The 13,539-nt window shown below is 45.8% G+C and overlaps 1 protein-coding gene across 1 annotated transcript; it reads right to left on the reverse strand.

Annotated features, from left to right (window-relative positions):
* Positions 1-3,275: 3,275 nt before the first annotated feature.
* On the reverse strand, positions 3,276-7,075 carry LOC142049486 (immediate early response 3-interacting protein 1-like). The gene is made up of 3 exons (XM_075077247.1): positions 6,948-7,075; positions 5,385-5,486; positions 3,276-3,458 (listed from the first exon to the last, which is right to left on the reverse strand). Exons 1-3 carry the CDS (start codon positions 7,036-7,038, stop codon positions 3,403-3,405), a joined length of 249 nt encoding a protein of 82 aa, XP_074933348.1. The 5' UTR covers positions 7,039-7,075; the 3' UTR covers positions 3,276-3,402.
* Positions 7,076-13,539: the final 6,464 nt, after the last annotated feature.

A 13,539-nucleotide genomic window follows, 5' to 3' on the forward strand; every position in this document is an offset into this window, starting at 1 on the left:
AGAGGAGGCTGAGGGGAGACCTTGTCGCTCTCTACAACTACCTGAAAGTAGGTTATAGTGAGCTGGGTGTTGGTCTCTTCTCCCAAGTCACTAGTGACAGGACGAGAGGAAATGGCCTCAGGTTGTGTCAGGGGAGATTTAGATTGGATATTAGGGAAAGTTTCTTCACTAAAGGGGTTATCAAGCATTGGCACAGGCTGCCCAGAGAGGTGGTGGAGTCACCATCCCTGGAGGTGTTCTGAAAACATGTAGACGTGGCATTTCAGGACATGGTTTAGGAGGCCTGGGGTGATGGGTTGGCAGTTGGACTTGATGATATTAGAAGTCTTTTCCAACCTCAGTGATTCTGATTCTGTGATTCTAGGATTTCATAAGAAACGAGGGCACATCAATGAATTAAGTATGATATACATTCACAGTTTTGTATTGTGATGGCACATTAAAATAGTCCAAGGTAGATAAGTTAGTACAATTCTAAATTCATAACCTTGCAACCTAAGGTGAGATGTCAAGGATAATTGAAGTGGCTTTGAGATTCCTTTGTGTACAAACCCTTACCTTCCTCCTCTTCCCTTTGCCTGTCCCAACACCCTTCAAAACAAACCTCCAACCGTACAGGTATACAGATCTGATCCCTTCTTCCTGTCTGTATTTGCACTAAAGACTCTGTGAAGTGACCCACAGGCTTCATTTTCACCACGGAGCCAGCCCCGACTGGTGCCACCACACCGCAATCTACTGCTGTGAAAGCACCTTCCATTTGCAAATCCTTACTAGAAATGAGCCAATTATTCTATACTAGAAAGTCTTAGTCATCATCCTGATCTGTAACATGTTCTGGTTATTGTCGTTTCTGTGCCAGGTAGGAATGATAACGCTCTTTGTGGTTTGAAGTGACTGCTGGATCACAGGCTGCTTTGCACATCAAGCTCTTTGCCAGGTGGAAACTCTTTTGCCTGTTCCATATTCCTGAAGAACCCGAGCCTGAAGGTGCTTCGCCTTGTGTGAACCTAGTCACAGCAGACATGTTTCAGAAGCGCTCAGACCTGCAGGAGGAGATGGCAGAAGTGTAATTCCTCCCTTGCTGTTTCTCTCTACACTCCTCCTTTCTCCACCTGTTTGCTGTCCACCCTTTTGCCCTCATCCCCGCTCATTACCTGGGAGACCTGATCTTCAGCAGCTGCCCCACTTTGATTCACTATTTTGCATCTTGCCAGGTAAAACACGTCCCAGTTTTGCCTCAAATGCAGGATTCCTGCTGCACAGAACTGATGCTCCTTTTTACTGCATATTCCTAATTAATTTTGAAATCAAGTGCTGTAAGCCATGCATTGAAACTTCAGCCTTTCTGAAAGGACACGAAGATGGGGAAATCACTTTTTACCCATTTTTAAAGCTGCTGCTTGTAATCTCTAGTCCTGGCTTTTATTTTAGGAAGAACTAGTGTTTTAACAGTCAATAAATACAAAAAAGGAAATTATACTCAAGCTGTGCTCATTCTGTACTGCAATCCACTGTGTCAGCAATGGAAACATCTACCACAGCTTTTTTACAAAAATTTTACAGAAATACAGAAAGGCCTGCATACCTTCCCGGTTTCATCCGTTCCATGTACATACTGTCCGGTTTCCATGAAAAACAGAGGTATGAAAATAACTGATCCAGACCATGCCCTCGTCACCTCTGAATTACACAAAGATTATCATAAGGAATACTTTATAAATAAATCTACCTGCTTTAAGGACTAGCACGACCCTGTTCTGCCTCAGGCCAGCATTACCACGGCTCATTAGGTTTGCTACTAAACCAAACTACAGCTTCACAGCACAGAGATGATACTCCCAAGTGCCACGGGAAGGAGAAAAAAAGTATTTCATGTAACTCTTATCTGGAACGGGGTGAAACTGAGGTTTGAGATACTCCCACTGTACGCAGACATAGAGCAAGTTATGAAAGAGAGGGGTTAACTTAGAGATTTGGAATTTATTTACAAGTTTTCTCTAAAAAAAAAAGGAAACAACATAAAACTCTCTTCCTGAATATACTCTACTCTGCGAAACACTGCAACTGAAGATCATTAAGTTCATTTACACATATTACAGCTTTATCTTTGTATACAACAGCATATGCTTTAGTCATCAAGACAAAGAGAGGATAAACTAAGCTTTTTTAAAACAGTGAAAGTGCCAGCCTTCCTTTGGTCTTCCCCACTTGAAAAAAACAAAAAAAGCTAAAACACTTTAGCAGGGGAACAGACATGAGGCTTCTAACTTTTCTAAAAAGGTACATGAGAACCAGCCTTCTGCAATTCAGACTTGCTGTATGACACTGGACCAACCCAGCAGCCTTAACTGAGACAAGATCCACACCAGAGCAATTTGCAATATTCTCTGCGACAGAGCTGCGAGATCACACCCATAGTTCCAACCTCAGTAAGCTGCTAAATTAACAAAGACGGAGGGCGGGGGAAGAAGCAGGGGTAATAGAAGAGGCTGCAAATTTGAAGAAGCTGCAAATTCGGTTTTTAAACAAAGAATTGCATTTGAAAAGGGCGCAGTATTCCCCTCCCACGTTTCCCAAGAAGCTCGGAGCACAAGCGGTTCCCCGCTTACAACATGCCAATCATCATGCAGAAGTTTAACGCACATTTAAAAAATTATAATAATCCTTAACAGAACAGTAACAAATACTAATCACTAACATCACCCGCTAGTCTAAATTAACACAGAGTTGCCCAGCTTTAGGTACAGCTTTTTTACATTTTTCCGTAGCAATTGCACCTATTTTCAACTTACTCCCCCATCAGCACGGAATGTTATTGATTTTAAAAAACTACCAAGAGAAAAATCCTGTTCTCAATCAAACTGGGAACATTTGACTTCCAGTGTGAACTGGGTCAGGGCTTTACCCAGCTAGTTTTGTCTCCCTCGATATCACAACTGTACTTCAATAATTTGTAACACGTTTGTAGAGCCTAACTCGTGTTCTCTTCAACAGGACTGTGGTAGCAACTGCAACAAAAAGCACTGTTGCCTTTCTTAACTTAAAAATAAATTGGGAAGCATACTGGAGGAAATTCATCCCTGAGTAACGAGACATTTAAAAACCGCATCCTATCGACAAATCATTGCAATATATCACAACGCGTACTCTAACAGTCAACGCTACTAACAGGCAGCAACAAAACTTGTCACAGTCCAATAGATTTGCAGCATTGTTGCATTGATCCCGTTATCTCGTTTAATGAAACTGCAAGTGAACGTTAGGAAATAGCATAAATAGAAATAGTGTCTTTATTATTTTAAGTTGAATGTCAAATTGACAGCTAAACCGTGCTGGATCCCAGAAAACTCAGAGCAGAGGTGGTTAGCAACCTTCTTCTTTGGATGTCCAAAAGTATCTTCAACCGAACAACAGGAGGAGAATGATTGTAACGGAGTTCACTGCTATTAATGGCACTGTAGGAGAAAAAAAAACAGAAGAGCAACTGTGAAAATTTTCTTCTGCACGCCACAGAGTGACAGAACTTCTTGTTATCTTGGGAGACTACCTTTTAAGGAGGAAAATATATCAAAATTTTTAAAAAACTTTTAAAAAATAAAAATAAATCTTAAAAACACACTGAGTTTTCTTATGCAAAAAATCAGGATTAGTGGAAGGAGACAGGATCAAAGCTTAGGATACTAAAAATCAGGAAGCAACAACATAAATATTTTTATGTGGCCCATTATAACTTTGATCCAAACAATCTCTTTCCCCAAGTGAAACAAAACCACTTCAAAGTCAGTTTCTACCCTCAGCTTTGCTGCAATTTAGAAAAAAAAAGTATCAGTTTTTACTCTGGGGTGGGCAAGACAGTCACTAGCGGGGCTCCACAGGGATCCATCTTGGGGCCAGTACTCTTTAATCTCTTCATAAATGACTTGGATGCAGGACTGGAAGGAATACTAATTAAGTTTGCTGACAACACAAAACTGGGAGGTGCTGTTGACACTCTCAAGGGCAGAGAGGCCCTGCAGAAGGATCTAGACAGACTGGAGAGCTGGGCAATCACCAACTGTATGAAGTCTAACAAGGGCAAGTGCCAGATTTTACACCTGGGGCACAGCAACCCTTGATGTACATACAGCCTGGGGACCGAGAGGCTGGAGAGCAGCTCTACAGAGAGGGACCTGGGGGTTCTGGTCGATGGCAAGTTGAACATGAGCCAACAGTGTGCCCTGGCAGCCAAAAGGGCCAACCGTGTCCTGGGGTGCATCAAGCCCTGCATCACAGCTGGGCGAGGGAGGGGATTGTCCCGCTCTGCTCTGTGCTGGTGCAGCCTCACCTCGAGTGCTGCGTGCCGTTTTGGCCGCCACAGTACATTAAGGATATAAAGCTACTAGAGAGTGTCCAGAGAAGGGCCATGAAGTTGGTGAAGGGTTTAGAGGGGAAACCGTATGAGGAACAGCTAAATTCACTTGGTTTGTTCAGCCTAGAGAAGAGGAGACTGAGGGGAGACCCCATCACGGTCTGCAGCTTCCTCACAAGGGGAGGAGGAGGGGCAGGCGCTGATCTCTTCTCTCTGGTGACTGATGATAGGACCCAAGGGAATGGCAGGAAGATGTGCCAGGGGAGATTTAGGTTGGGTATTAGGAAAAGGCCCTTCCCCCAGAGGGTGGTGGAGCACTGGAACAGGCTCCCCAGGGAGGCAGTCACGGCACCAAGCCTGACAATATTCAAGAAGCATTTGGACAACGCCCTCAGAGATATGGTGTGAATTTGGAGTTGTCCTGTTCAGGGACAGGAGTTGGACTTGATGATCCTTGTGGGTCCCTTCCAACTCAGGACATTCTATGATTCTATGAAGACAGGTAAGATTTGTTACTGCCTCTTTATCATCGCCTACAAGGCATTTTTGGTGTGCTTTATAGTGAAAAATTACTAGTAACTTACAAAAGTCTTTTTATTTTCTCCCATCCTTTGTGGCGCGTAAGCCTGGCTTACCTTTAAGAATTGCAGGAATTACATTTCCTTCACCAGGTACTTCACATAAAATTTAATTTAGCCAAGGTGAAGCTAACTGCACGCTCTGATTGATCACCGAGCATCCCCCCAGCTCCCAAATTCCGAGGAAAGACAAGATGCAGCAGCAGCAGCGCCACAAGCTAGAGTCAGGGAATATTTTACACTTTATCAAACTTGGGGCTCCTTAGCTGGGACCTGCACCCTCCTACGCAGAGTCCACATGTGAAGGAATGACCCCGAAGGAAGGGCAGGTTGGAAATGACGAGCAGAAATAGCAGCTATCTGGTAAAAGAGTCAAAGCACCAAGATTATTTCGTTAAAGCAGAGAAGCAAAACTTTACAGACAAGAACGTTTAAACAAAAGATCATCACCTTACCTCTCATAACGGTCCGTACAGATCGGATAAGGTTCGTTAGCTGTGCCTTAATTCCTGGTTCCTCTCCAAATCCTCCAATCCCTTGATCACTTCCCCAGCCAACTGCATCACATAAAAACAGCCAGCCACGTTAGGAAAGAAACCCACAACCACACAATAAACGCTATCAGCAATATTAACGAGCAACCAGTCTCAAATATCATTACATACATCATTAACATTAGAACAACAAACTACAAACCAATCCACGTTATTTCAAGATCAGATTTTAAAACAGGATACCGAAAACTGTTAAACCTTTTAATGAATGCATCTGTAATGACAGATCAACATTTCTGCAAAGGAAACCTGGACCTTTATAACGTGCTACTATCCCCTGCGTGCCAGGGGAGCAAATCAGTTTATGTGGACTTCAAAAAAAATACCCACTGGAGTAAAACCAAACAAACTACATCTGTTCGCCGTCCTTTACCAGGAGATAAAAAAGCAAGTGTCATGTATGAAGCGATGCTTCAGCACTGAGAAACCAGCTGCAGAACAGGAAGCGCTCAGCACAGATTCCAAATCCGGATGATGATTTTTTGGTAACTGCTATTAAAAAAAAAATATTTGGAAACTTTTCAAAGGGCCACAGAAGTACTGCGGGTTTACAGAGCCCTTCAAGGGAGAAAACCCCTTCCCTACCCACTGTGGGGAGGCAAAGAACACGGTCCCAGCGACAGGAGCAGGGATTTTTGAGTCCTGACCTGCTGGGGGACAAGCAGAGTGGAGAAGGGAGCAGCTGGCAGTACGTGAAGCTGTACTGTGCAACCTGCAAGTTTCTTTTCTCTATAAACAACTTCTGAGTGATTTTTTTTTTTGCCTTTTTTTGTCACCCTCCCTCTTCTGGCACCTGGCTGGGGGCGGTAGGTGACTCCTCTCCCATTCCGGTGAGCCTGGAGTTATTCCCAAGCCTCCTGGGGCCAACAAGTGGCTTGACCCACCCTGTTAGCCCTCACACCTCCCTTTTCCTCGAGCTGCTGCTCGTCAGGAAAGCAAAAGAAAACCCCAAACCCAAACCGAGCAGGTCCCTCGCAGTGAATCCTCCCAGAGACCAGGAGGAAGGGATAACTATCCACACCCCTGCCAAAAATCCAGGCTCAGTCTGGCTTGGAGAAGGTGGGACTTTCTGGATCAGGAAATTGGGAAACCTTGGATCGTTGGTGATTTTTTCTGGGGCTTTGTAGATCTTTGCATCAGTGGCTTTTGGGTTTTGTGGTGGCTTTTCTGTGTTTTGTTTTCTTTTAAAGGAGGAGGACGCCCAACTTCGGGGACCTTCCTTCAGCACCGCCGAAGCCTGCAAAGGCTGGGAAGGAAGCGCTCTCTCGTCAAAAAAAAAGGCACGACAAACTGAAAGACACCACCTCACACCATCGCCACATCCTGACAGGCGGCGCAAACGGGGACGAGACACCTCCCTCTACCAGGCCTCCCTCCTCCTTCTTCTTCTTCTCCTCCCCCTCCCCCCCCCCTTGGCCAGGCCGGGACGGCGGGCCCGCTCCCCCCTCCTCGGTGTGGGCTCACCGTGACGGAGGAAGCGCTCCTCATGCAGCACGACCACAGCATTGACGATGAAGAGAGCAGCCTGCAGCAGCGAGTAAAGGGTGAAGGCCATGGCGCGCTGCGCCGCCGGGCCGGGACCCGCCACCCGAGCGGGCGGGGCGAGGCGGGGGGTGGGGGGCGTGGTCTGGGGCAGAGGGAGGGGACGGGGCGGGGGGCGAGGCCTCCGCCGCCGGTTTTCCCGCCACGGCCGCCGGGTCCCCGTTGAGGGCAGGAATGAGGTGTGGGTGTGTACCTCACGGCACACGCAGAGCCCGCCCTCGCCTGTGGCAAGCCCTGCGCACCGCTTTTCACGGCCCATCGACTTGGGCTTTAGTAAAGCCTTTGACACTGTCACCCACAGCATCCTAGAGAAGCTGGTGGCTCATAGCTTGGACAGGTGTACTCTTCTCTGGGTAAAAACCTGGCTGGATGGCCGAGCCCAGAGAGTTGTGGTGAATGGAGCCAAATCCAGTTGGCGACCGGTCACAAGTGGTGTTCCCCAGAGCTCAGATTTGGGCCCAGTTCTGTTTAATATCTTTATCAATGATCTGGATGAGGGTATTGAGTGCACCGTCAGTAAGTTTGCAGATGACACCAAGCTGGGCAAAAGTGTCGATCTGCTCGAGGGTAGGAAGGCTCTGCAGAGGGACCTGGACAGGCTGGATCAACGGGCCAGGGCCAATTGTATGAGGTTTAACAAGGCCAAGTGCCAGGTCCTGCCCTTGGGTCACAACAACCCCATACAACACTACAGGCTTGGGGGAAAGTACCTTGGGAAAACTGCCCGGCGGCGAAGGACCTGGGGGTGCTGTTCAACATCCAGCTGAACACGAGCCAGCAGTGTGCCCAGGTGGCCAAGGAGGCCAACAGCATCCTGGCTTGTATCAGGAATAGCGTGGCCAGCAGTAGCAGGGAAGTGATGGTGCCCCTGTACTCAGCACTGGTGAGGCCACACTTCAAATATTCTTTTCAGTTTTGGGCCCCTCGCTACAAGAGGGGCATTGAGGTGCTGGAGCGTGCCCAGAGAAGGGCAATGAAGCTGGTGAAGGGTCTGGAGAGCAGGTCTTATGAGGAGCGGCTGAGGGAGCTGGGGTTGTTTAGCCTGGAGAAGAGGAGGCTGAGGGGAGACCTTATCGCTCTCTACAACTACCTGAAAGGAGGTTATAGTGAGGTGGGTGTTGGTCTCTTCTCCCAAGTCACTAGTGACAGGACGAGAGGAAACGGCCTCAAGCTGCATCAGGGGAGGTTTAGATTGGATAGTAGGAAAAATGTCTTTACTGCAAGAGTGGTCAGGCATTGGCACAGGCTGCCCAGAGAGGTGGAGTCACCATCCCTGCGGGTGTTCAAAAAACATGTAGACATGGCACTTTGGGACATAGTTTAGGAAGCCTGGTGGTATTGGGTTGGCAGTTGGACTTGATGATCCTAGAGGTCTTTTCCAACCTTAATGATTCTATTCTATACAAAAATATGTTCTTTTGCATTTAATTTTATGGACAATATATGGGTTCTTTCCCCCCTGCCCCCCCGTATTTTTTCACTACATGTTGATTTACATTTTTTCTTCCAGCAGGAAATCAGCTCAGAGCCCAATTGTTGTTTATCCAAAATGTAATGACTGCAGAAGTCAAGATTCTTAGCAGAATCCAAAAGAAAACAATTATATCTGATTGATCGGGGCCTCTGGGTACTTCTGCAGTCAAATAACAAAAATAATAATAACCAGAGCTCAGGGATACACTACACAGTTATGGTACATAAATATTTTTTTTCCTTTGCACCTTGCAGTCCGATTGGCTGAAGGGGGTGATTTGCATAATCACTCTGATTTTATTTCTCAGTAATCATACAATACACAAACCCCTTAACTCTGGATGGTCGATAGCTTTTATTACTCAATCAGAGTGCAACGATTTGCATAATCATTGCGCTTTGATGGTTATTAGACTCATACACCATGACAGAAATAACTTTGTGCTTAATGCACTGGGCTGGCAAGACCCCATCCCGATTCCTTGCCCTGTCACAGACTTCTGATACGATTTGGGTAAATTATTCACAGTGTATCAATATTATATCTCCACGTTTCAGCTCTGGGTTAAGAGCCACTCACCGGCAAGCCTGAGATGATCTGGTACTTCAGCAGTGAATTGAGCATCGGGACTGGACGATGGACAGATGCTCAGGCGCCATGCAAATTAGCCATGAAGAAACCCACACCTCAGCTTCTTCTCATCTTTGACTTTCCTTTCAGAAACACTTGCTTCAGTACAGTCGATGATGTGATATGCATCTAAATAACCATTTCTATTAAATTTACATTACATTTTAACAGCTGGAAGCAAGAGAAAGCACCCCATCATTAGAGCCATAGCATATTTTGTTACTAACTTACCCCCAAAATTACTAATATTACATAAGGGAGGTAGAACAGGAAACAAAAATCAAACATATTTATCAGAGTTTTGTCATCTGGTCAAAAGTATTTGTCATTTCAGTCTTGAAAAGAAATACAGTCTCAATTCAGGGAAGTGAGTAAATCTTCTATTGGGATTCCAGTGAGATCACTATTATTTAAGCATATGCCGAAGTGTTTTTTTATATTATTTTTAATTCTAATATAATTTTATATAATTTCTGAAAGCTCAAAGTACTTCCAAATGTCAGCTCTGATTCTGCAAACGTGTACGATTAACTTCCTGTATGTCAGCAGTTAGTGGCAGTACTCAAGGGTACTGGCACATGCCAACACACACTGGCAAGCTCAGGAATTCCAACATAACTTCTTTATTTTTCATCTAGATTTTTAAATTCAGTGTAACTACAAGTCTCCTAAAAACTATCAGTTTAACATTTTAAAATGGAGCCATTTCTAGTTACCCAGGGACCCCCAACATTTACAAAAAGCTTTTAAAAATCATTCAAACCATCTTTTTCCGCATGTCTGTAAATAATAAAAAAGGCTGATCTTGACTTTTACTAGACTCCATACACACAGAGAAAGTCAACATGGGGCCGAAAAGATTTCATCCCAGAAGTCATTACTATTTTTTAAGAAGTTGCAAGTGTTGGCATATAATGGTCTCACAAATGGAATTGCCTTTTGTTCTCAGACATAATTTAGGGCATTATGGCCATCATTCTATAATTAAATAGCGATAAATATGAGGGGTCACAAATAGGCATGTCTAATAACCACCATCATCAAGTAACATTTCCTGGGCTACCTCCTTACAGTATCCAGCCTATAAATACTAACCTCAGTGAAGTGCTAATGTTTAGAATCATGGTGCTGAAAAAAAATTAAGTTTTTAAAATAAGTATACAAGTTATGGCTTAGTATTTTTACCCATAATTAAGATGTATTTCCAAAGAGCAGCTTCTACCACACATACATAAACTTGACATTATTTTCTGCTTTGTAAAATCCATCATGGCAACTTAACAACCACACAAGTCCTGTCCCTGAATTATTGTGTTACATGGTTAAAGGGAAAACCAGACAAAGTTGCTTGCATTAGAAGGAAAGCATTTTTTCTTGTCTTCATTAAGGTGTTATGTTTCAGTGCAGTAAATTCCTGTGGTGTCATCTGCAGAGCACAGTCAATCACCATAAAGGAGAGTTTTAAACCACCTTACAGATGTCAAAGGATTAAACTTCAGGCTGGTGAAGTATTGTGAAGACCTTGGTATTTTTTTATTCTCTTGGTTTATTGGTCAATGTCAGACAGAGCATTGCTCCTTGGGTCTAACTATCCTCTGTGGTTAACAAGACCCGAGCTTGTTGTGTGCAAGTTTGCAGAATTACATTAGTTTATTCCTGGTGAGCAAATACCAGGTCAAAGGAAGGCTTCTCACAACTTCAGTCTCTACATCCTTTGCCTCACTTGCCACCATCCTCTGAGTTTATTTCCTGAAATAGCTTTGACAATTTCCTCCTTTAGATATTTCCCCGTGGCCCTGGTAATACCTTGTGAGCTGAAGATGAACAAACTTTAGACCCCGTCAGAGTCCAGAAGGAAGCTTGCTACATCATGGTTTTGCCTTAATGGGGCTCTGAACGGACACAAACCATGATGCTATGCAGAACGAGGTATTGAATCAAGGAGCTGAGTCCTTACACCTGCCTACTACATACCTGCCATGAGTAACCCCAGTAACTGGAAAATTCTGTGTGAAAAATTTAGGTTCTGCAGCTCAGTTACGTGCTACAAATAAATCTCATAGTTACATTCCACAGTTAAACTAAAGCCTTTGTCATCCTTTAGCCATCACACCTATTGCACTGTTGAACTGCTGCAAAGGTTAACAACACATCCTACAGGCATAACACATCCCTGGTAAACACAAATCAAATATTTAACTGATTTAATTGCCAGTTTGTTTTAACACCAAAGCTGTGAACGCAATAAGGTTTTGTACATTTGAGAGAATTAGTATCTAGTTGTCGTGGTTTAGCTGGCAGCTCAGCCCCACACAGTCGCTCGCTCACTCCCCCACCGGTAGATGGGGGAGAGAATCAGAAGGGTAACGCTCGTGGGTTGAGATAAGAACAGTTTAATAATTAAAATTAAAAGAAACAACAAAAATGCAACGTAAAGGAGAACAACGAGAGGCACAAAACCGGGGGGGGAATGAACCGCCGAAACAAACCGCACACAACACAGCCACTCACCACCCGATGCCGTACCTCTCCCGAGCCGTAAACTGCCCCCCCTTAATATACTGGTCATGGTGTCACATGGTATGGAATTGTCGTGGTTTAGCGGCAGCTCAGCCCCACACAGTCGCTCGCTCACTCCCCCACCGGTAGATGGGGGAGAGAATCAGAAGGGTAACGCTCGTGGGTTGGGATAAGAACAGTTTAATAATGAAAATTAAAAGAAACAACAGTAGAAATGCAATGTAAAGGAGAACAACGAGAGGCGCAAAGCCCCGGGGGAGGGGGAAGGGAGGGGAGAGGGGGAACGAACCGCCGGAACAAACCGCACGCACCGCAGCCGCTCGCCGCCCGCCGACCCGACGCCGCGCCGCCTGCCCGCTGCCACTGCCCCCCCCTCAATATACTGGTCATGGTGTCACATGGTATGGAATGAACCTGCCATTGGCCAGTCGGGGTCAGCCGCCCCCACCATGGCCCTGCCCCTCCCAGCCCCCCCGCCACGCCACGCGGCAGAGCGCGGGAAGCTGGAAAGGTAGCTGACCCCCACAGTGAGGAGAATTAACCCCTTCTCAGCCAAAACCAGCACATTCTCCACCCCTTATTCCATACCACTTACACCATGCCCAGGTCCCATATGATGCAATACAACCGTACCAACCACCACCCCTCCCCTTCCCATCCTTTAACATAATACACAGACATCATTCCCTTAGTTCATGGATCTTCCCTGTAAAATGTCCATTAAAATGTCCATTGAGTTCACGCAGTCCATGACTCTGGGCTCCATCTGTTGTATCAGTCTTTCCGGGTGGGAGAGATGGTGTGTGGCGTTGGGTTGCTGCATACCGAGTCAGTCATCGTTCTGTCACTGCTGCACGGCTTGTTTCATAGTTGATCTTCCATGGGTTGGGAGGCTCGTACTCTGATATCATTGATACAACACAGAGGTGACACACAATATTATATAGCAGTTCACATTGTGCCATTCAGTTCATTGACTGTTTTCACCCAAAATCAAATCCCCTTGAGGCACACATCGGATTTCTCCATCCTCCCGCATCACCCACCAAGTGCACCCAGGTCCTCGAGCAAAAACAATCCCACGAATGGGTTTGCCTTTGCCAGAGGCAGGAAGAACCCAGACTGTTTTGCCCAGCATACTTTTTGTGTGCACTACAGGGACTCTATCCCCTTCCACAGTATGTAGGATTTCTGACTGGGCAGGGCCAGCTCGGTTGGCAGATCCCCTCGTGTTGACTAACCACGTGGCTTTTGCTAAATGTGTATCCCAGTGCTTGAATGTCCCACCCCCCATTGCTCTCAGTGTGGTTTTTAACAGTCCATTGTACCTTTCAATTTTCCCAGAGGCTGGTGCGTGATAGGGGATGTGATACACCCACTCAATGCCGTGCTCTTTGGCCCAGGTGTCTATGAGGCTATTTCGGAAATGAGTCCCATTGTCTGACTCAATCCTCTCTGGGGTGCCATGTCGCCACAGGACTTGTTTCTCAAGACCCAGGATAGTGTTCCGGGCAGTGGCGTGGGGGACAGGATATGTTTCCAGCCAGCCAGTCGTTGTTTCTACCATTGTAAGCACATGGCGCTTGCCTTGGCGGGTCTGTGGGAGTGTGATATAGTCAATTTGCCAGGCCTCCCCATATTTATATTTCAGCCATCGTCCCCCATACCACAGAGGCTTTACCCGCTTCGCTTGCTTGATTGCAGCGCATGTGTCACATTCGTGGATAACCTGTGCAATAATATCCATGGTCAAGTCCACCCCTCGATCACGAGCCCACCTGTATGTTGCATCTCTCCCTTGATGGCCTGAGGTGTCGTGGGCCCACCGAGCTAGAAATAGTTCACCCTTATGCTGCCAGTCCAGATCCACCTCAGCCACTTCAATCTTGG

This window comes from Phalacrocorax aristotelis, chromosome W (assembly GCF_949628215.1).
Source record: "Phalacrocorax aristotelis chromosome W, bGulAri2.1, whole genome shotgun sequence".
Taxonomy (NCBI): domain Eukaryota; kingdom Metazoa; phylum Chordata; class Aves; order Suliformes; family Phalacrocoracidae; genus Phalacrocorax; species Phalacrocorax aristotelis.